At 41.6% G+C, this 21,264-nt stretch overlaps 1 protein-coding gene across 1 annotated transcript; it reads right to left on the bottom strand.

The window, feature by feature from the left end:
* Positions 1 to 1,260: 1,260 nt before the first annotated feature.
* On the bottom strand, positions 1,261 to 13,876 carry LOC115364093 (cytochrome P450 2K1-like). The gene is made up of 9 exons (XM_030058515.1): positions 13,667 to 13,876; positions 13,224 to 13,386; positions 10,424 to 10,573; positions 10,161 to 10,321; positions 6,863 to 7,042; positions 5,441 to 5,582; positions 1,853 to 2,037; positions 1,599 to 1,740; positions 1,261 to 1,448 (listed from the first exon to the last, which is right to left on the bottom strand). The coding sequence occupies exons 1-9, from the start codon at positions 13,874 to 13,876 to the stop codon at positions 1,261 to 1,263; spliced, it is 1,521 nt and encodes a 506-aa protein (XP_029914375.1).
* Positions 13,877 to 21,264: the final 7,388 nt, after the last annotated feature.

Genomic DNA, 21,264 nt, shown 5'->3' with positions numbered 1-21,264 from the left:
TCTGTACGCGTCATGGCGTTGGGTGGCGTACGGCCACTTAACGCTGTGTCCTCCCTCGTTGTTCTCGCTGCCAGCCAGTCGCTCAGCAGGTGGTGGCCATCCATCGCAGCGTTTAGTGGACTCGACGTCGGCTGCTTGCCCACCTAACCTGTTTTAGTGAAAGGACTGGAGCATTGTGGTTTACCTGTATTGTTTTTGATTCCTCATAAGTTTCATATTTAATGATTTATTTTGTTTTCCTTCATTTAGTCTGGTTTCTTCTGTTAATGCATTTGCATAATTCATGATTGATTTGTTTTTCTTTAGCTTGTTTTCTTGGTTGAGAAAAGTTATATGATGACTTGTTGATTGATTAACTTAAGACATTTTGGGTTGGTTTCATTATTTGATTGATTATTATTATTATTATTATTATTATTATTATTATTATTTTGAGTGTGTGTGCTCCACTAATTTTATTTTTTGCCTTCCTCTCTAGCTGCTAAGTGCCAACGGTGATGGTGTTGGTGTCCAGGGTGCTGGCTCCCCTTTTTTGTGTCTGAGGCCGCTGTTGTTTTTAGTTTCCTTCACCAGAGTGCCGTGAGTGTGGTTTCACATGTGTTTGGGGTGCCTTCAGTTGTTTTCCCTCACCGGGATTCCTCTCACACCTCATCATACCATCCAACCTCCTATTTCCTTGGGTGACGTTGTCTGGCACAAATAACAAACCCGATTTGAAACCCTCATGCTGCCACACTAGATACAGTTCTAATGCTCTTCCTCACTTTTACTTTTGTGACAGGGGATTAGCCTGCACTGCATCTCATTATCATTATCACTGTATTTGACATCTCTAAGTATGGAAGTATGCTTTTGTTTGGTCTTGTCCAGTGTGTCTTTATTAATTTGTTATTTATATATATATATATATATATATTTTTTTTTTTTTCCTTTTGTTGGTTTGTTATTTAAAATAGTAAAAAAAAACAAAAAACAAAACAAAACAACAAAAAAAAAAAACAGTTAATCATAAAAATAAACAAAAGATCAGTATTTCTTGCTGCAAATTCTGCATTCACAGATCATGCTGGATATTTTCATTCATTCAGGCGATGCATTGGTGACTTTTATTTCTTTAATGAATAATGGACACTTGTTTTTCCATTTGTAATGTTCCTCAGAAGCGGCTGACAGCACACAGCTGATGAGGTGAAGAGCTGAAGGTCATGCATCAATGACTTTTATTTCTTTAGCAATGAAAAATTGCTCAAGTCTTTTTCCTTAGAAGCGGCTGACAGCACACAGCTGATGAGGTGAAGGGCTGAGGGTGAAGCCCACAGCCGGTGTCAGATCCAGTTCATCTTCTGTAACTCCACATGGGGGAGTGAAACAAAAGTGCTGGAGGAGAGAGGTGAAGAAGAGGAAGACCTCCATCCTGGCCAGACCCTCTCCAAGACACACCCTGCGACCTGAGAGAGACGACACAAAGTCAGCACCAAAATTCTGGTGATGCAATACTCCTTAGAAAAATAGAGATTTACAGATATAACAAATACATGAATTATACACATTTACATGTAACAATTTCACACACACACTGCTGAAATGATATACTGTACCTGCAGAGAAGGGCATGAATGCCTCTTTAGGCATAAATTGGCCATGTTCATTTAAGAAGTGCCCTGGGTTGAAAGTGTAGGGGCTCTCCCACTCACTTTCATCATACAGGACAGATGTCAGCAAAGGAAATACAGCTGTCCCCTGTCAACAAGGTGAAAGACCTGCGTCACGTTGTGTCAGATATAATCAAAAAGTCATTTTGTTCATTTCAAAATGTTCAGCACAGCATTTAGTATATTTGATTTCGTCTGACCTTCTTGATGAAGTAGCCTTGAAAGGTGACATCTCGGCTGGTGATGTGAGGAATGGACATGGGTGCAATGTTGGCCAGTCTCTGTGTCTCATGGATGACAGCATCAGTGTAGGGCAGGTTCTTCCTGTCCTCTACCTGGACCTGACGACTTCCTATCACCCTGCTCAGCTCCTCCTGAACCTGATCTGGACACACAGAGTAGGAAATCAAACTAACTGCTGTTTGCCTGCATCTGGTATTCACCCTTTGAGAGACAATTTTAAACCTTTTAAGCTTTCTATCACTTTCAGGAGATCTAAAGGAGATCCAGGGGTGCTTTTAGATGGCATTTCAAGATTCAAGATTCAAGATGCTTTATTGTCAATTCTGCAGTTATGTGCCAGACATACAGAGAATCGAAAAAACGTTTCACTCTGACCTTACCCACGGCGCAAACAGTACAGAAGATTAAATATAAGAAAAAAAAAACAAATAGTGCAAAAAAATTCTTTAAGAGCAATACAAAAAACAATATTAAATATTATTATTATTGTGAGTGGGATAGTCCAGAGTCAATCTGAGGCCGCGCCCCTGTGTGTGTGTGTGTGAGTGTGTGTGTGTGTGTTTGTGTTTGTGTGCGCGTATGGGGCAGCAATGCCATAGTTTATGCCACAGAGGGGAGAGAGTTCAGTTTCCTGACAGCTTGGTGGATGAAGCTGTTCAAGAGCCTGGTGGAGCGAGCACAGAGCCTCTGGTACCTTTTCCCTGATGGTAGTAGGCAGAATAGGTGGTGTGAGGAGTGGCTGGGGTCAGCCACAATGCTGAGTGCTTTGCGGGTGAGGCGGGTGTTGTAAATGTCCAGGAGGGAGGGGAGTGAGACACCAACGATCTTTCCAGTTGTGTTCACTATTCTTGCAGTTGTAATCCCCACACGGTGATACAGCTGGACAGGATGCTTTCGATGGTGCCACACTAGAAGGAGCACATGATGGGTGGGTGGGGGCTCTTGCCTTTTTGAGCTTGCGGAGAAAGTATAGGCGCTGCTGGGCCTTCCTTGCCAGTGATGTTGTGTTGGTCGTCCAGGAGAGGTCCTGTGCTGCTCACTCTCTCTTCTGCAGCACCGTTGATGGTCAGTGAGGGAGGTTGGGTGTGTCCTCTCCTGAAGTCGAGAATAATCTCCTTGGTCTTACTCACGTTCAGGAGGAGATTGTTCTCTCTGCACCAGATGGTAAGCTGGCTGACCTCCATCCGGTAGTTGGTCTCGTCATTGTTGGAGAGGACACCCACCACAGTTGTGTTGTCCGCAAACTTCACTATGTGGTTGGTGCTGAATTGTTGGTTTGCAGTCATGGGTCAGCAAGGTGAAGAGCAGGGGGCTAAGCATACATCCCTGAGGGGCCCCTGTGCTGAGAGTGATGATGCTTGAGGTGTTGTTTCCGACCCGTACTGCTTGTGGCCTCTCACTAAGGAAGTCCAGCAACCAATTACCTATGTGAGATGTTGAGCCCCAGCCGGTCCAGTTTGATGATGAGCTGTTGTGGGATGATGGTGTTGAATGCTAAACTAAACTTCTTTCCCAGGTGTGTGAGGGCTGGGTGGAGAGCAGAGCAGATTGCATCCTCTGTTGACCGATTTGGAAGGAAGGAGCTGACAGGAATGGTGGGCGCATGCGTACGCTGCGACCGGCAGTGAGTGAGAGTCCAGCTTCTTTGTCCTTTTGTTTTGTTGTTTGTTTGTTTTTCTTTTACTGATCGTCTATTTGAATACGTGTCCTAAATGACTGAGAGGTGCACGGTGGTGATGATTGAAGCATCATGGATTTAATCCGCCTCGTACTACTGCTTCTGCTGCTCCTGGTTTACCTGGATATCTGCTCGGCCCATACACCTGGGAGGCGATACAGCAGAAGTGAGCTGCTGCAACTCAACATCAGGAGCACGGCTGGCGTGTCAGACATCACGCTACAGCTCCCAGATATAATTAAAAGACGCTCAAATAAAAACTATGAAGGGGCAAGAGAGAAGGGGAGAAGAAAGAGGGGGAAAAGGGGGGGGTCCGACTACGGCTGAGGAAGACTCTGCTTAATCGACTACCCCTGCCCTCGATGATCCAGACCTATTGCTCTGACATCCATTGTAATGAAAACTTTTGAAAAACTTGTGAGAGCTGAAATTATGAGGAGGACAGAGTCTGATATTGATCCCTTGATCCCTTTGCAATTTGAATAGGTCCGACTTATATTTCATCTCACGCCTCAGACCTACAGACTATCCCAATTAAAGTAATTGTACACATGGCTACATTGTAACATACATGATGCGCTGATGGTTGCTATGGAAACATCATGCAAAATGCCTATCTAACTCATCTAACTAAACTTGCATTTAAAGGCGTTGTTCGGATATAGTTAACAGCTAAACCAAATCTATGGTGGTAATCATAGGCATGAAAACTTATCAAAACGTCATGATATGAACATTAAGACAGTCTAAAACAGGCTTAATAATTCCAGCAATGGTGGCTGATCCAGAAATTCAGCTGGACCAAAACATACGCTGGGAAGTAGGCTGTAATGTCAGCCGCGAAGAATCGTGGAGGTGTAGCCTGCAAATTAGTCAAAAATAGGCTGGATCGGTCGGCTGCATTTACAGGACCCCACGCGGTAAAATTGAATTGGGACAGCACTTGTCGCGCCGCCGTGACGTAAGCAGCCTACAAATACGACCTAGGTAACATACAACCTTTGAATTGAGACACACCCTCAAAGCAGTCCTGTAGAGCAGAGATGGCCCCCTCTGGCCACACACAAACCTGTTTCAAAACAGGTTTGTTTACTCTCACTTTGGGCCTGTATGCTGGTCTTAGCTTAAGAGTGACATGGTCAGATTGGCTGATGTGGGGGAGCGGGGACGCCTTGTATGGTCCTTTGTGGTTTGTGTAAACCAAGTCCAGAGTGTTATTTCCTCTTGTAGGAAAGTCCACATGCTGATGAACTTTTGGGGGGACTGACTTGAGATCTGCATGGTTGAAGTCCCCAGTAACAACCACAAAACAGTCAGGATGAGCTGTCTGTTCCTTGCTGATGGCTTGGTAGAGTTTGCTCAGTGCCTCGTCTCTAACTGCGTTGTTGTTAGTGTGAGGGATATAAACAGCGTCTAGTAGGATCGCCGTAAATTCCCTCGACAGATAGAAAGGCCAACATTTGATGATCATGAACTCCACTCGTGGTGAACAGTGTTTACAAACACTTTAAACAAATAATATAAAACTTAAAACAAATAATATCAAAACTCTGAAAATACTGTACTCTTTTCTTTTAAATGCATCTATGTTTTTCATCATTACGTAGCATCTTGATACATAGATGTTAATGCTGAAACTACCAATACTAAATTTTATAGCTACCTTCAGTAGCATCACTCTTAATGAGGTACTGTTGATGCAAACTCAAAATACTGTAGGCTTATTCCAACAAGCCCAAAATTAACTATAGGCAGTATGGTAACGTAGCAATATGAAAGAAGGCAGCTGTGTAGTGAGGAAAGGTTTCATAATGTGCACAAGCCTCATCACTGCAGAGCTTCTGTGGCCCCCTAATTTTGTCTTTACCTTGTACTTGTGGATATTTGGCCATGAGCAGCAAACCCCATCTGAGTGTAGCTGCTGTGGTATCAGTGCCGGCAGCAAACAGGTGCAGGATCGTGAATATCCGGTTGTTCTCATGATAGTGAGAGTCCACGACATCAGAATCCTGAGGAGAAGCAAACCCACATACTCTGAAATAGATATGTACACAATATTGTCAAAAGTATTCGCTCGTCTGCCTTCACATGCATATGAACATGAGTGACATCCCATTCTTAAACCGTAGGATTTAATATGATGTCGGCCCACCCTTTGAAGCTATAACAGCTTCAACTCTTCTAGGAAGGCTTTCCACAAGGTTTAGGGGTATGTTTATGGGAATTTTTGACCATTCTTCCAGGAGTGCATTTGTGATGTCAGACACTGATGTTGGACGAAAGCAGTTCTATCGGGTTGAGGTCAGGACTCTGTGCCCGCCAGTCAAGTTCTTCTACACCAAACTCGCTCATCCATGTCTTTATGGACCTTGCTTTGTGCACTGGTGCGCAGTCATGTTGGAACAGGAAGGGGCCATCTCCAAACTGTTCCCACAAAGTTGGGAACATGAAATTGTCCAAAATGTCTTGGTATGCTGAAGCATTAAGAGTTCCTTTCACTGGAACTAAGGGGCCGAGCCCAACGTCCGAAAAACAACCCCACACCATAATCCAACCTCCACCAAACTTTATACTTGGCACAATGCAGTCAGACAAGTATGGTTCTCCTGGCAACTGCCAAACCCAGACTCGTCCATCAGATTTCCAGACAGAGAAGCGTGATTAGTCACTCCAGAGAACTCCATTGCGCTTGGTGATGTAAGGCTTATATGCAGCTGCTCGGCCATGGAAACCCATTCCATGAAGCTCTCTGCATACTGTTCTTGAGCTAATCTGAAGATCACATGGAGTTTGGAGGTCTGTAGGTATTGACTCTGCAGAAAGTTGGTGACCTCTGTGCACTATGCGCCTCAGCATCTGCTGACCCCGCTCTGTGATTTTACGTGGCCTACCACTTCATGGCTGAGTTGCTGTCGTTCCCAATCACTTCCACTTTGTTATAGTATCACTAACAGTTGATTGTGGAATATTTAGTTGCGAGCAAATTTCACAACTGGACTTATTGCACAGGTGGCATCCTATCATGATATCACACTTGAATTCACTGAGCTCTTGAGAGCGACCCATTCTTTCACAAATGTTTGTAGAGGCAGTCTGCATGCCTAGGTGCTTGATTTTCTACACCTGTGGCCATGGAAGTGATTGGAACACCTGAATTCAATTATTTGGATAGCTAAGTGAATACTTTTGGCAATATAGTGTATGCAGCTATGTTGGGGTATAGTAGCATTTTGCATTAGCATTGTTGTACTTATTTTTAGATGAAAACCACCAAAGGTCGTTGTCTTACCTTGTCTTTCTGCTCACGGATCAGAAACGAGTCTACCAATCCCCGTCGCACCTGAGGGTTTAGTGTCTCTTTCAGATGCTTGACTAAGTCTCTGATATCTGTAAGGTTCCTGTCTTTATTTTTCATTATTTGCTTTCGGTTCTTTATCCAGTGACCCAACCAGGGAAACATGTTGTACAACTGAAAAAAAAATAAGAAGATATAGAAGAGATTTGAATTAATGTGAATGTAAACTAAACAGCAACTTAAAAAGCATCTACTATTTAAGTTTAATATCTTAATAGCATAATATCTTTGAAATTCATTTTCATTACAGTTTTTCTCCATTGGTTTGGCTCATTTCTTGAAACAGAAATTACATTCTCAAAATAACATGGACAAACCTCCAAACCACTTGGCAATTGTTCACAACATACTGGAACTTCTCATTCATTTCATGAAATTGCAAATGTCTTAGTACATGTCTCAATGTCTCAGTACATCTTTGCAAATGATTAAGTACAGTTAGCCTACAGTTAGCACAATTTCCAAGTGAATAGATCTTGTCGATCTAAACTGACTGTTGGGTTCTCAGTCTAATGGTTGTTCTCTCCAAAACATGTCAGCATCATTTCATTGTATAAGTCATCACATGCACAATAGTCTGTTCAATTGTCAAAATTAGTCGAGAACATAATACCATGAATAATACCATATATGAATCTCTTGGAACATTTGATAAATTGTTCACAGTTTTTTTCAATCATTTTTTTCAGTATAATGAAACTGGGATCCACTTTGTCGTCATTTTCACCTCCAAACCACAGCAGAAGTTTTCTTTTGCAAATCTGTTCATACCTTTTCATTGGATTCACACATTTTTCACGCTCTTTTGCACAACACATCTCACGTGTCATTTACATGGCCCTGACTTCACTGACTTCACTGTGGTAGTCAAAAGCAAAACATCTGCTCACAGCTGATAGAAATGACATGCACCCCTGTGAAATCACTAGTGCACCAACATCACTACCCTTTCCACAAATCACCATTCACCAATCAATCAGTATGCACCTACAAAAAAGGGGCCTATAAATTGTATTCTGTATTTTTTTCAATTCCTTTGAGTTTTTCTGTGTAATACTGTATGTGAATTACAGTATTTCAGTTTTTGCCATCAATACAGTACAATTTCACTTCAAAGTCTTACTGAGTTTGGATGCAGTTTTTTACTGTAAGTTCACATTTGAATGTGTAGCACACAGGAGAGTACTGTGTTACAGTACAGTAGAGCTGATTGAAGGAATCTACTCATTTGGGCATAAGTTGAGTTGTTTGAGGGAAATATTGGCTTTTGCTACTTGCTTTACAATATGTAACTATGTAAATTGTCAAAAAAATATGACTGTAATACACACAGGAAAAAGTAAAGTGGAACCTGCTCATACTGAAAAGGGTATGTTTGGTGTTGAGTATGAAGTGAGTGAGTGGCTGGATTTACTCACCTGACTGCAAGTTATATTGGGCGGTGACAAAATGTGCTTTTGCTGCATGTTTGAAATGTTTTGTCATTGTAAGAGCCTTTTGCAAACAAAATGTGTTATTTTGGGCTGAGCGCCTCTCATTAGGCCTATGTATTAGCTGTTTTGATACCAGGGTTTCTGAGTTGACAGAAGAGGTAAAGCGACTGAAAAAATCTGTAATGGTTACAATTTCCTTGGCAGTATGGGTGCAATGCGTGATGTCAAACCTTGGAGGCTACTCTTACTGTAAAATCCTATTTTTTAAATGTATTTAATTATTTATTTATTTAGTTTTATACACAATTGTATTTTGTTAGCTCGACAAAAAAAATAGTACAGTAACCATTGTTAGTGAAGGACTGGGCTAAGACTGAGAGGTGGACATGAGCGATATTTCAATGGTCCTCTGCCATAGTGACAAAACATCTAAACATTTTGACCTGCAGTGCTTACACAATGCCAAAGGGACAATGCATTTTGGAGGCACTGACTATTTATATGAGAAAGAAATTTCGTTTTGATGTATGAATGAACTGTTTTGGGAGAGATATGAGCTTTTGCAGGTGAACCATGGTGTTGTGCTGAACCATCCAGGTTATTTTGGCAAAAGCACCAAGAGTGTTGAGAACGTCCGGTCTGTTTCAAGAAATGAGCCAAAGCAATTGAGAAGGATCTTTCTCATTTTGGGGGCACTGACTGTTTATATGTGAAAGGAATTTAGTTTTGAAGCATGAGTGTAATTTCTGTTTCAAGAAATGAGCCAAACCAATGGAGAAAAACTGTAACACAAAGCGTAAAGATAGAATGGATATACCATATATACATCAGGTGTCATATTGTGCAAGTGCATTCCAAGATGGACTAAGAAACAGGATTGTGCATAATACACATATGACAATACAACATACAACAATACAATATCAAAAACAAATGAAACCTGGAGCAAGTTGTCAGACTGTGCTGTTTTACTGTGTATGTATTGATTTATGTATCTATTTATGAATTGTAGTGCTTATTCAAGTAAGTTGGGCTGAGTGCTTGCTCATGTTATAATACTAGGTGACTAGCTATGCCTCAGCTGACGCACCTCACATTTGTCTCTATTTCTTTCTGTGATCTGAGGGAGTTCCCTTTTTGTCCCTGAATTTTACCAGTTGATGCTGGATCCAGTAAAGGCAGGGACTTCTAGCTAAACCTCACTCAGGACCAAAGTCTCAGAGGGACTGTGTGTCCACTGTCCTGCCTGCTGGGCAGTGGGACAGTATCCCCCTGGTGGTTGGATCAGCAAACTCTCATCAGTGTTTTAGGTCACAAAGACAAACATTGTCAATGAGAATGTTTAACCTAGCCTGTGTCAGGTTAAAGGAACCCTTTGGCTTTTGAGGCATCAGAATAATTTGCCTTGAGGAATTCAGGCAGAATGAATGAGTGTCATCTTTTAAATCTTTCTTGAAACTAAGCTTTGCTGTGATGCCCCCTTTTATTTATTTTTCATTCCTGTTTGCCTAATCTGTGATTTATATATTTATTTATTTCATCTGTTGAATGGCTATGTATTTCTACTTATTTTAACTTTTATTTATTATTATGCGCATTACCTATTTTATTACCATGTTTTATTGTTTTTTTCTGTCTTATCTCTCTTGATTGTGAAGCACTTCATAACTTTGTTTTGAAAACAACTATACTATCATTAGATGTAGAAGCATTTGCTCCTCAATTAAAGCCGCTATTAATTTTCCAAAATCCAATGAGGAGTTAAGCTCTAGTTTATTATAATCAGATGTGCTGCTTACCTGGACTGATGGAGAACCTGATAAGCGTATGTTCTCATTGGCTCGATCCACCATCCCTTTGAACTGGGGGTCAGTGTATTCAAATCTACTACCATATACAATGGATGAGATGATATTGGATGTAGCATAATTCAATGGCTGTGTGGTGTCAAATGCTTTGCCTGTTAAAAGTAACAAACAGGAAACAATGAACGTGTAAAAACTGTAATAAAAGACAAAGAGTGAGAATATCTTACGCTGAGATGCAATGTATTATTTCATACCATCATGCTTTGTAAATTCTTGGATCAAATGGTGGCATTCCTCTATAATCTTCTCTTCAGCTGATCTCTTGCCCATGCCAAAGTCTCTCAGGTTAGTCAGGGCAAAACGCCTCATTTCTTTCCATGACTCTCCATTGGCAAAGAGAATTCCTGTGATCACAATTTGACAAAGAAAATTGTACTAATTACACCTGCAAGTAGTGTCATGGAGAGATTCTCACCAATAAAACAAGATACAAATGAAAACACCGCAGCAAATGAACACAACAGCATGATAGAAAACAGATGACAAACACAATTTGTTTGTGTTTTTCATTGCTGTTATTGAGATTCCAGGATATGGAGGACTAAAAGGGACAGAATGAAATAAATAAATACATCTTTAAATAAATACTTAAAAGTGTCATTAATTAATTAAAATGGGAATTAAATAAATAAATGTGTCATTAAATAAATAAATATGTCATTAAATAAATAAATGTGTCATTAAATAAATAAATGTGTCATTAAATGTGTCATTAATTCATTAAAATACCAGTTCATTTAATGTAAAAACATATATATAATTATTTCATTATTTATTTAATTATTTCATGGACCGGTGTTGCAGTGCTTCATGAATTAATTTTATCTGTCAAACTCACCCATCAAAGTCAGTGGGCGGATCCTAACACCTGATTGGTTACCCGGCACAGCAAGCCAAGACAGATCGACTTCAGATAATCGATTGATGCAGAGCAAGTAAACATATTCTAGAGTGAAAGTTTTTAACTGTTCTGCTTAACCCAGACGCTCAGGTTGCATAACCTACAGCCGTGAGACTTTACTAAACATCAGGTAAAGCATGCTGCAAGAACTGAGGCACTCTGCTTTGATGTGGACACACTACGCCAGCACGGGATTTTACCTGCGTCTACACCGGCCGCCACCAGGGAGAGGAGGGACCGCAAGCGGTGCAAACGTAAACAAATGAGGGGGAAGAGAGCCGGGATCCACGCTAGGCTAGAGGCTACAGGCTACAGGCTAAAGGCTAAAGGCTAAAGGCTAAAGGCTACAGGCTAAAGGCTACAGGCTATAGGCTAACCCCTCCAGACCAGCAGGACCGTGGCTCTTGCTCTCTAATGTTCGCTCCCTCGACAACAAGCTGGACGAGCTACGCTTGCTAAGAGACACCCGCAGGAGAGAGACTGCTGTGTGCTTGCTTTTGCGGAGACATGGCTCCATGGAAACATCCCATCCCTGCAGGAGTAGAGCACTGAACACTGTCAGTGTTCAGACCCCTTTCCCCCGCTCCACAAATACTTTGAGCTGCTTCCATCAGGCAAACGGTGAAAAGCAAAACCGCTAGAATGAGCAACAGCTTCCTCCAGAAAGCCGTTAGACTTTTAAACTGCTGACTTTACCATCAGTCGGGGATCATAAGTGAATAACTCTATCTCATTTTGTGTGCACTACTGCTGTATGTGTAGCTTAATGACAATAAAGCTTGATTTGATTTGATTTGATTTGATTTGATTAGATATTCTGACACACTTGGTGGCGCAACCTTTACTCGGTTCAAGCAAATGGGGGATTTGCAGGAGCAAATGTTACTGCGGTGCGCGATGCGTGCTAGATAGGTGCAGCCACTAAATGTCGAGAAGTTGCCCAGAACTACTCAGAGAAGCAGTAACTTTAACTGGAGAGGCTCTCAGCAGAACTCCCCCGGCTCCGGCAGACTTCCAGGCTTCAGACCTAAGCAATCGATTGGGCTAGATTCACGTTAGTCCCGCCCACTGACTTTGATGGGTGACTTTGACAGATAAAATTAATTCATGAAGCACTGCAACACCGGTCCATGAAATAATTAAATAAATAATGAAATAATTATATATATGTTTTTACATTAAATGAACTGGTATTTTAATGAATTAATGTCACATTTAATGACATTTATTTATTTAATGACACATTTATTTATTTAATTCCCATTTTAATTAATTAATGACACTTTTAAGTATTTATTTAAAGATGTATTTATTTATTTCATTCTGTCCCTTTTAGTCCTCCATACCAGGAAACCAGGCTGGGAACCTTGTTGGAATTAAGGGTTCAGGGCCACAGGCCTTAGAGGCCCCAGAGCAATCATACATGTCAGGTGGGCTCTTATGGCCCTCTGCTACTCAGACAAGGCAGCCAATGCATATTGGCCCATGGGTATAGTCACAAATACAGATGAATGAAGAGTGTGGGATGATTTGTCAAAAATTACTTATTCACACTTGCCATGTAATATATACAGTACAACTGCAAAATAATGGCTAGTCTGCCGGAAATACAGAAGAAGAAGAAGTCTTCTTCTTCTCCTTCTTCTGTCACTATTTCTGTGTTTTCTCTCATCAATATACTCCATGATATTTAAATCTTTGATCAGCTGAAGGCAGACTGCAGTCTCCTGGCTCTTGCTGCTTTTCACCATGCTGTTCGCCATGTTGTTTTCCCTGCTTGCCGTAACCATAGCAACAAAGACGCCCCAGAATTCATTGTGAATCAAGCATGCACAGACGTAACTGAATATTCCGGTACACGGCATTACATGCCTCAATATTCCGGTTGGAACAGGCATTTGCCAGGGGTCTTATTTGGAATTTTCTCCAACCAGAATATGACCTTAATCAGGTTCGGTGCGTGTTTACATGACTCATGCACAACCGGAATATTGGGGATATTCCGAATAATACAGGAATATGGTGTGCATGTAAGCGTACTCAGTATCTACATCTATATTCAGTGCAAAAAGTTTTGTAAGGGAAGTCCTTACCATGTCCATTATTGAGGTCATAAAATATAGGAGAAATATGTCTGTCCCCAAACTCCTCTGCATGGTTAACCAGGGCCTGCTTGACTGTCTTGTATCCTGCCAGCACCACCACTTTATTGGGTCCAAGGTACACCGTAAATACAGATCCATATTTCTTTGAAAGCTGAAAATATTAATCAGGCAGTCAAACATTTAAGTAATAAAGTCAGAATAATCATTATTAAACTATGTATACATCAAATGTAAAAAAAAAAAAAAAAAACAAGGCATGAGACAGATCCCACAAAACCCAGGTCGCTGCGATCGGGACTAAGCCCTGGTCCATGGTACACACTCTGTACTGGTGAGCCACCGGTGCGCCCCACAGAGGGGTATTGTTAATGCAATTCCAACATTTAATGTAATCTTTAACTGCCAGCAACTCAGCCCTGTGTCAAACTCACCTCACACAAGGTGATGTAGGGTCTCTTGAGATCCATCTGCAACAGGTTACCAAGCAGGGGAAGTGCTTTGGGTCCTGGAGGCTCCTTCATCTTTTCCTGGGAGCTGAAGCTGGAAGAGAAGAGGTGGAAAACAAGCAGGAATACCACAGTCCCCAAAAAGGTGGTGAGACTAGTTGACAGGGGGAAAACAAAATCTTCAACAAAAGACATTTTTCTTGACATGTACTCCGCTGGCCGAGCTTCATCAATCACAGAACAATGTTGTCTGTGTTCACTGGAACATCACCATGGCATATAATAGTGCTAATAATTGCCCTGTTCCACTGAGGTCTGATTCAGTTTACAACAAGAAGTCCCAAAGGAGGAGTAAACTAGTCATGGGGCTTGTTAAGACAGACTGCAGTCTGCATTCCAGGCCAGCAACAGGCAAAACAGGTTCTTTCCAGAACAACATCCACGTATTGGGGTCAGTATGTGTCAGGTACTTTGTTTCTTTTTTGACTACCTAAATAGACCCCCACACCTCCACACAATTTTAGGTTCCTTTCTCCTGATAATTTGAGACCCGAGGAATCACTAATTAAATGCATTGCGGATGTAGAGATGGGCAAAACTGCAACTAAGTATTGGCAGAACAAAAAACAAAAAACAAAAAAAAAAAAAAAAAAAAAGGGAGGTCAAAATAATGTTACATTTAAAAAGTAAAACATTTCAGTGGTCCAATGTGTATTTTTGTGGATGGAATTCCAAAAAAGGTCTAGTGGCTCTGAATTTGTTTTTCATGCCACACAAAAATTTTGGTGTGTAAGGATTCCACTGACTTGACTATGTGAGATCATCAGAAAACAATCTGCTCTCCCACTGAAAATGAACTGATTTTTGGTCTTTTTAGGAGAATAGCTTTATGGAATGGTGTCTCATCCCTCTACTAGATTTCGAGACCCTTGTCACTTGTCTGTATCATTCCCTTGTAGAGAATGGGATCTCATCAACAAGCTCTAAACAGAGTCAAGTTTTGTTTTGTTGTGCATTTGTCCCTTCTTGATCTCACATGTTGATCAATATACGGAAAGCTTTTCTTTTTTGCTGTTGTCATTTTGCGTGTTTCTGCATGTGTAAATGCTGATCTGTATAACAAGATACAAAACAACAACAAAGTACAGCTCTGGCATAGCCGGTTTATTTGTATAGCACCTTTCAACCACAAGGCAATTCACAATGCCCCTAACATATAATTACTGAATAGAGGAACAAAACCACGTTAAGAAAACATGTCCCCAGTAATCCTTTTCCCACCAGTATGCTGAGGATCATTTTACAGGCCCATGAGGCCCAGAGGCGGACTGGCTGTTTGAAGGGCACCTACTGCATGACAGGCAGTCCCATCAGCACGCAAAAAGCTATGATGTATCACGTATGGTAAAATAGTCTTCGTCCAGAACAAATAGGATTTGTATAATAACAGTTGAATATAATTGTATCGTATGTAATGTTGTGTTATAACTGTAGTACAAAAGAAAACAGCACTACTAGCAGCCCTCTTGCCTTGAATGGAATTAACCCAACTCAGCATCACACAAAACAAGCTATATTGTTCTTCAATTTATTTTATTTATTTATTCAAATTTCAGTTATAAAGTCCAAATATAAAATCTAGTCAATGCCTTTAAATGTGTAAAGCACTTTTAATGGGCATTCTTGACAATGTTACTGATACATATGCACCAATGATAATCTAAACCAGTGTTTCCCAACCTGGGGTACCCGTACCCCTAGGGGTACGCGAGCACATTGCAGGGGGTACGTGGAAACATAGGCGGAAATCCCGGGGGGGTCGGGGGGGGACAAGACCCCTCCATCCATAAATTTTGAATAATATAGTAATATTCAATGAAAGCCCAATGCAAGCGGTGCTAATTATAAATGTAAAATAGTGTGTTTTTAAGTGTTAAAATGTTATGACCTCCCCCATGCCTCAAAGTGGTTTGGTCCGCATCCTGCTGCCGGCAGAGCGGCAGCTCGGTAACTTTCAGTTCAGTCCGTCAGCCTGAGAGGCGGAGAGAGTCGGGAGGGTCGACTTCCGGAAGACGGACGGAGTGGATGACGGAGGCACGCGGCGGCAGATTTCAATTGTTTGTATCAACAAATTAAACGAGAGACAAACTGAGATCTTTTGTCAATCGGTCGGTGCACACAGGTACCCTTTGGTTGTTTCACCAGAAGCCAGCCCATGACTGGGGAGGGTGAAGGGAAATGGAAGGGTGGAGGGGAGTGGAAAGTGGTGGAAAGCAGAAGGAAAAAGAGAGAGCGTAAAGCAACTCAAGAGGCTGAAGTATCAGCTGATAGTGACATAGACATGCAGGCAAAGAGCAGAAAGGTTGACGTCGGTAACGACGAGGAGGGATTTAAAGTGATGTTTAAGATCAAAGATGCAGGAGCTGGATTTGGAGCTGTAAACCCCCTAAAACTAACCAGTGTGATAAAACGGGAGCTTGGGGAGGTCCGTCATGCTAAAACGTTAGCAAATGGGATGTTGCTTGTGATTTGTAAATCTGCTGAGCAGCAAGCTAAAGCAAGTAAAATGAACATCATCGGTGGGAAGAATGTGGAGAGCTTTATACCCGGAGTCAGAGGTGTAAAAGGAGTGATTTATAATGTGGCAAAAGACATCTCAGAAGAAGAACTTAAGGCCAATTTAAAGGGAGGAAAAGAATTACCAGAGAAGGTTATGCTGGGCTATCTGTGCTTCACAGTTAAAGTGTATGAAAGACCACCACTAAGATGTTTCAAATGTCAGCGTTTTGGTCATGTAGCAGCAGTGTGCAGGGGAAAACGCAGATGTGGGAAGTGTGGGGAGGATCACGACATTAAAGAGTGTAAAGGTCCTGTCAAGTGTTGTAACTGTGGTGGAAGTCACATGGTGGGATATCGGGGATGCCCGCATCGTGAAAGGGCTGAATTGGTACAGAAAGTTAGGGATGAGAACAATATTTCTTATGCAGAGGCTCTGAAGAGAATTGAGGGAACAAATCATTGCAGCCAGGCAGCAAGGCCTCTGACACAGCAAGCGCCCCCGGTGGCAGAGCCAGAAGATTCTATAGTGATCAAAAAGAGTGCATTCCTTGCGTTCTTCTCTGAGGCAGTGTGGCGCATTAAAGAGGTGGCAAAAAATAGGTCAGATGTTGCAAGGGAAGTAGTATCAGCGGCAAACAAATTTCTTGATGTTGGTGACATTTCTCCTGAAACCCTTTATAAGTACATTCACTCAGGACTGACTGGAAGTCAGAAATCAACTAGGAGTCAGGACAGAGATATATCAGATGAAGAGTACATATTCTCAGATGGAAATGAAATGGATAATTAAATACTGGTTTATGTTTTATATCCTACAATGGAATGCCAGGAGTCTGGTAGCTAATGGGCAGGAGTTAAAACACTTTGTTGATATGGTTAAAGATAAACCGGATTTAGTTTGTGTACAGGAGACCTGGCTGAAGCCATGTTTAGATTTTGTAATTCCTGGATATGAAAGTGTAAGAGCAGATAGAGCAAACAGACCGGGGGGTGGGTGTGCCACATTCATAAAGAAAGGCATACAGTTCAGTAAAGTAGAGACTAATACAGAGATTGAATGTGTAGTTGTAAAAATATGGTCAACCCAAGGGAGAATCAGTGTAATTAATTTCTATAACCCTGGAGCACAATTGGAAAGTGGACTACTTGAAAATCTAATGGGTACAGTAGAGAAACCTGTAATCTGGGTGGGTGATTTCAATGCACATAGTGTGGTCTGGGGGAGTGACAAACAAGATAAAAATGGTGCTGTATTGGAGGATTTTATAGATAATCAAGGATTAATAGTCCTAAATGATGGGAGACCGACATGGTTTCAGGTAAGTCGGGGAGCAAAATCATGTATAGATCTAACCTTAGCATCAGCTGAGCTTGCCTTAGTAGGAGAATGGGAAGTAATGGATAGGAACACAATGGGAAGCGATCATGCTCCAATTATTAGCAGGTTTGGTAAGGAGTTAATAAAGGAACAAAAGAATAGGCAAGAGAGGTTTAGCTACTCTAGAGCTAGGTGGGAGGATTTCAGAGGAAGGACTCAGGAGGAGGTTGGGAATGTGTGTGATATTAACATAGATAGTTGGAATAGATCTTTATGCAAAATGTTGACAAAGGTGGCTGATGAGTGTATCCCAAGAACAAAAGGCCCAAAAGAGCGTCAGGTAGTACCATGGTGGAATGATTCTTGTAATTGTGCCATTCGTGCCCGAAATAAAGCCTATAGGAAATTTAAAAAAAGCCCTACTGAAAGAAATGCAATAGAGTATAAGAGGCTCAGAGCTAGAGCTAGAAGGGTCATAAAAGATACAAAAAAAGAGAGCTGGCAGAAATTCTGTAATACTCTAGGACCGCATACAGAAATAAGGAAATTATGGACAGTTGTACATAAAATGGCAGGAGTGTACAGGGTGTCAGCAGTGCCAGTCCTGCTGAAGGAAGGGAAGGAAGCAGTTGATAATAATACCAAGGCAGATATGCTAGTTAAGACATTTCAAGTGATACACAGCTCAGAAAACTTAAGTGCTATGAGCAAAAATAAAAGAGAAGAGAAACTCAGAAATGAAAGCTTCAAGCTAGAGCACAATCATGATAATACAAATGTGATAAACAATTTTTTCTCAATGCAAGAATTAAAACTAGCTATTCAGAGAGGTAAGGACACAACTCCTGGGAGGGATGGACTGGGGTATCAGATTTTTAGTCACCTGGAAGATATAGTGCTAGAGGAAGTTCTTGCATTAATCAATACAATATGGCAAAATGGCACGTTGCCAATGGAATGGAAACACTCAATTATTGTTCCCATTCGGAAACCTGATAAACCAGCTAATGACCCTACATCATATCGTCCAATTGCATTGACAGCAGTGTTGAGTAAAATTATGGAACGTATGGTTACAGATAGACTAGTATACATTCTTGAGAAGTGGGGATATTTTGTTCCTTATCAGAGTGGTTTTAGGGCAGGCCGATCCACCATGGATTCAATCTTGATGTTAGATTTAGAAATCAGGAAGGCTCTAGCAAATAAAGAATGTGTAGTGGGGGTGTTTTTGGATATAGAGAAGGCGTACGACATGCTGTGGAAGGAGGGATTAGGTTTAAAGCTATACGACGCTGGAATCAGAGGAAGAATGCTAAACTGGATAAATAATTTTCTGAGGGAGCGCACCATCCAAGTAAGGGTAGGTGGGGCTTTATCATCTGTAGAAGCTGTAACTAATGGAACCCCACAGGGAAGTGTGATCAGCCCAGTCTTGTTTAATATCATGATCAATAATATTTTTTGTGGAGTGGGCCATGGATTTGGCGTGTCGCTGTTCGCAGATGACGGGGCCATATGGAAGAGAGGACGAAATCTGGACTATATCTATAGAGAACTGCAGCAAGCGCAGGAGCGAGTGGAGGCTTGGGCAGAGGAATGGGGTTTTAAAATCTCAGCTACAAAATCCAAGTATGTTGTTTTTGGATATAAAAGGAAAATGTCAAAACTGGACCTCAAACTGTATAAAAGCCCTATTGAAAGGGTTAAAACATTTAAATTCCTTGGTGTTTGGTTTGAGGAAAGAATGACATGGAAGGAGCATGTAAAGAAAACAGTTACCAAATGTGAAAAGATTATCAATGTTTTGAGATGCCTGGTGGGAACTGACTGGGGAGGAAGTAGAGAAACCCTAATGACAATATACAGAGCAGTTATAAGATCCAGCATAGATTATGGTTGTTTGGTATACGGGGCAGCAGCTCCTTCTGTGCTCAAGCAGTTGGATGTAATACAGGCCAAGGCACTACGGATATGCGGAGGAGCTTTTAGAACTACCCCCATTCAAGCACTTCTGGTGGAAATGGGGGAAACCCCATTAGAGTTGAGAAGGCGCAAACTAGCACTGAACTTCTGGGCAAAATTACAGAGCTGGGGGTCCCTCAATCCTGCCACAAGAATCTTTGGAGAGCATTGGGAATTGCAAGGGAATAGTGCAAAAGGGAGGAAAGGGAATCTAATGCACTCCTTGAGAGGAAAAGCAGTGGATCTAGGAATACCAAATTTACCCTTTGGCCCTGTGGTATTTAGGCCACCTGTCCCACCGTGGCTCCTACCAGAGCCAGACGTAGATCTCTTGATTTTAGATAAAATAAAGAGTAAGAATGCAGGCAACCCAGTGGCTCTAACAAGCAAACATCTGAAGGAAAAATGGGCAGGGTATATGCAGATCTACACTGATGGCTCCAGAAATCAGATCCACGGAAGGGCAGCAATAGGAGTGAGCATTCCACATTTACAATTACAATATGGAAAGCGGGTATCAGACTGGGTTTCAGTTTTCACTACAGAGCTTGTGGCAATATTATGGGCACTTGGGTGGGTGGAGGAAATCAGACCAGAGCATGCAGTTATATGTTCAGACTCAGCAGCAGCACTAATGGCAATGAAGGGGGAAAGTGGGGCCAGGCCTGACTTAATAACTGAAATAAAGATTATTCTTAACAAAATAGAAAAATTAGGTTGCACAGTTGGGTTTGTCTGGGTACCAGCCCATGTTGGAGTTCAGGGTAATGAGGAGGCCGACGAGGCAGCAAGAGGAGCACTCAGTGGAAAGAAAGTAGCAATACAAGTACAATATGGAAGAACTGAGCATAAGAGCTTAATCCAACAAGAAATAGCAAGAACTTGGCAGAAAGAGTGGGAACAGGGGAGCAAAGGCAGATTTTATTTTGCAATACAACCAAATATCAAAATAACACAGAGTTTAAAAATGGGGAGGAGGGACACTGTGGTGATCACAAGATTGAGGCTGGGGCATTGTGCACTAAATCATGGGCTGGCAATGGTAGGTAAACATCCCGATGGAAAATGCTCCTGTGGAGAGGAAGAGAGTGTAAATCATGTTCTTACAGTATGCACCAAATATAACAAGGAGAGAATTATTATGCAAGCAGACCTGACTGCATCTGGAATCAAGGACACTTCAACTGCGGCACTTCTCAGCTGGGATCATCACGAAACGGCTAAAGCTGTTTTAAAATTTCTTCACGACTGGAATGTATAAAAGAATTTGAGACGCTGTTTAACCAGCATTAACGACCAGTAGAGGGCAGCAATACGCCTTTGACGCGTCTAGTCTGCCGGAAACCAAAAGAAGAAGAAGAAGAAGCCTGAGAGGCAGCAGCCTGGTGAGAACTAGAGTGCCTGTAGAGAGAGGTACTACAGCACTACAGGCTACAGGCATTCTAGTGAGAACTAGCAAGAAAACCTCCTGAAGTGAAAGCCAGTGATCCATTTATCACACCACTTGTTCACCAAGCACAAGGCTGTAATATGAAAAGTGATATTTTTCCCCTGCTTGGTCCAAACCGTGCCTCTTTCAGCTCACTGTTTAAGCTAACAGCTAATGATTGTTTACAGGCTGAAGCGAGTGCAGGACAGTGAGGGAGAGAGAGGACAGACCACAGGAGGAGCAGATACTGAGCCTTATAGTCTTTCAAAAAGTCTGTCAGGATATTAATGTCAGAAATAGTTCATATTTTCT

Source organism: Myripristis murdjan, chromosome 8 (genome assembly GCF_902150065.1).
Source record: "Myripristis murdjan chromosome 8, fMyrMur1.1, whole genome shotgun sequence".
NCBI classification, from domain to species: Eukaryota; Metazoa; Chordata; class Actinopteri; order Holocentriformes; family Holocentridae; genus Myripristis; species Myripristis murdjan.
Note: the sequence above shows the minus strand (reverse complement) of the source record. Positions and strands in the feature narration are given on the sequence as shown.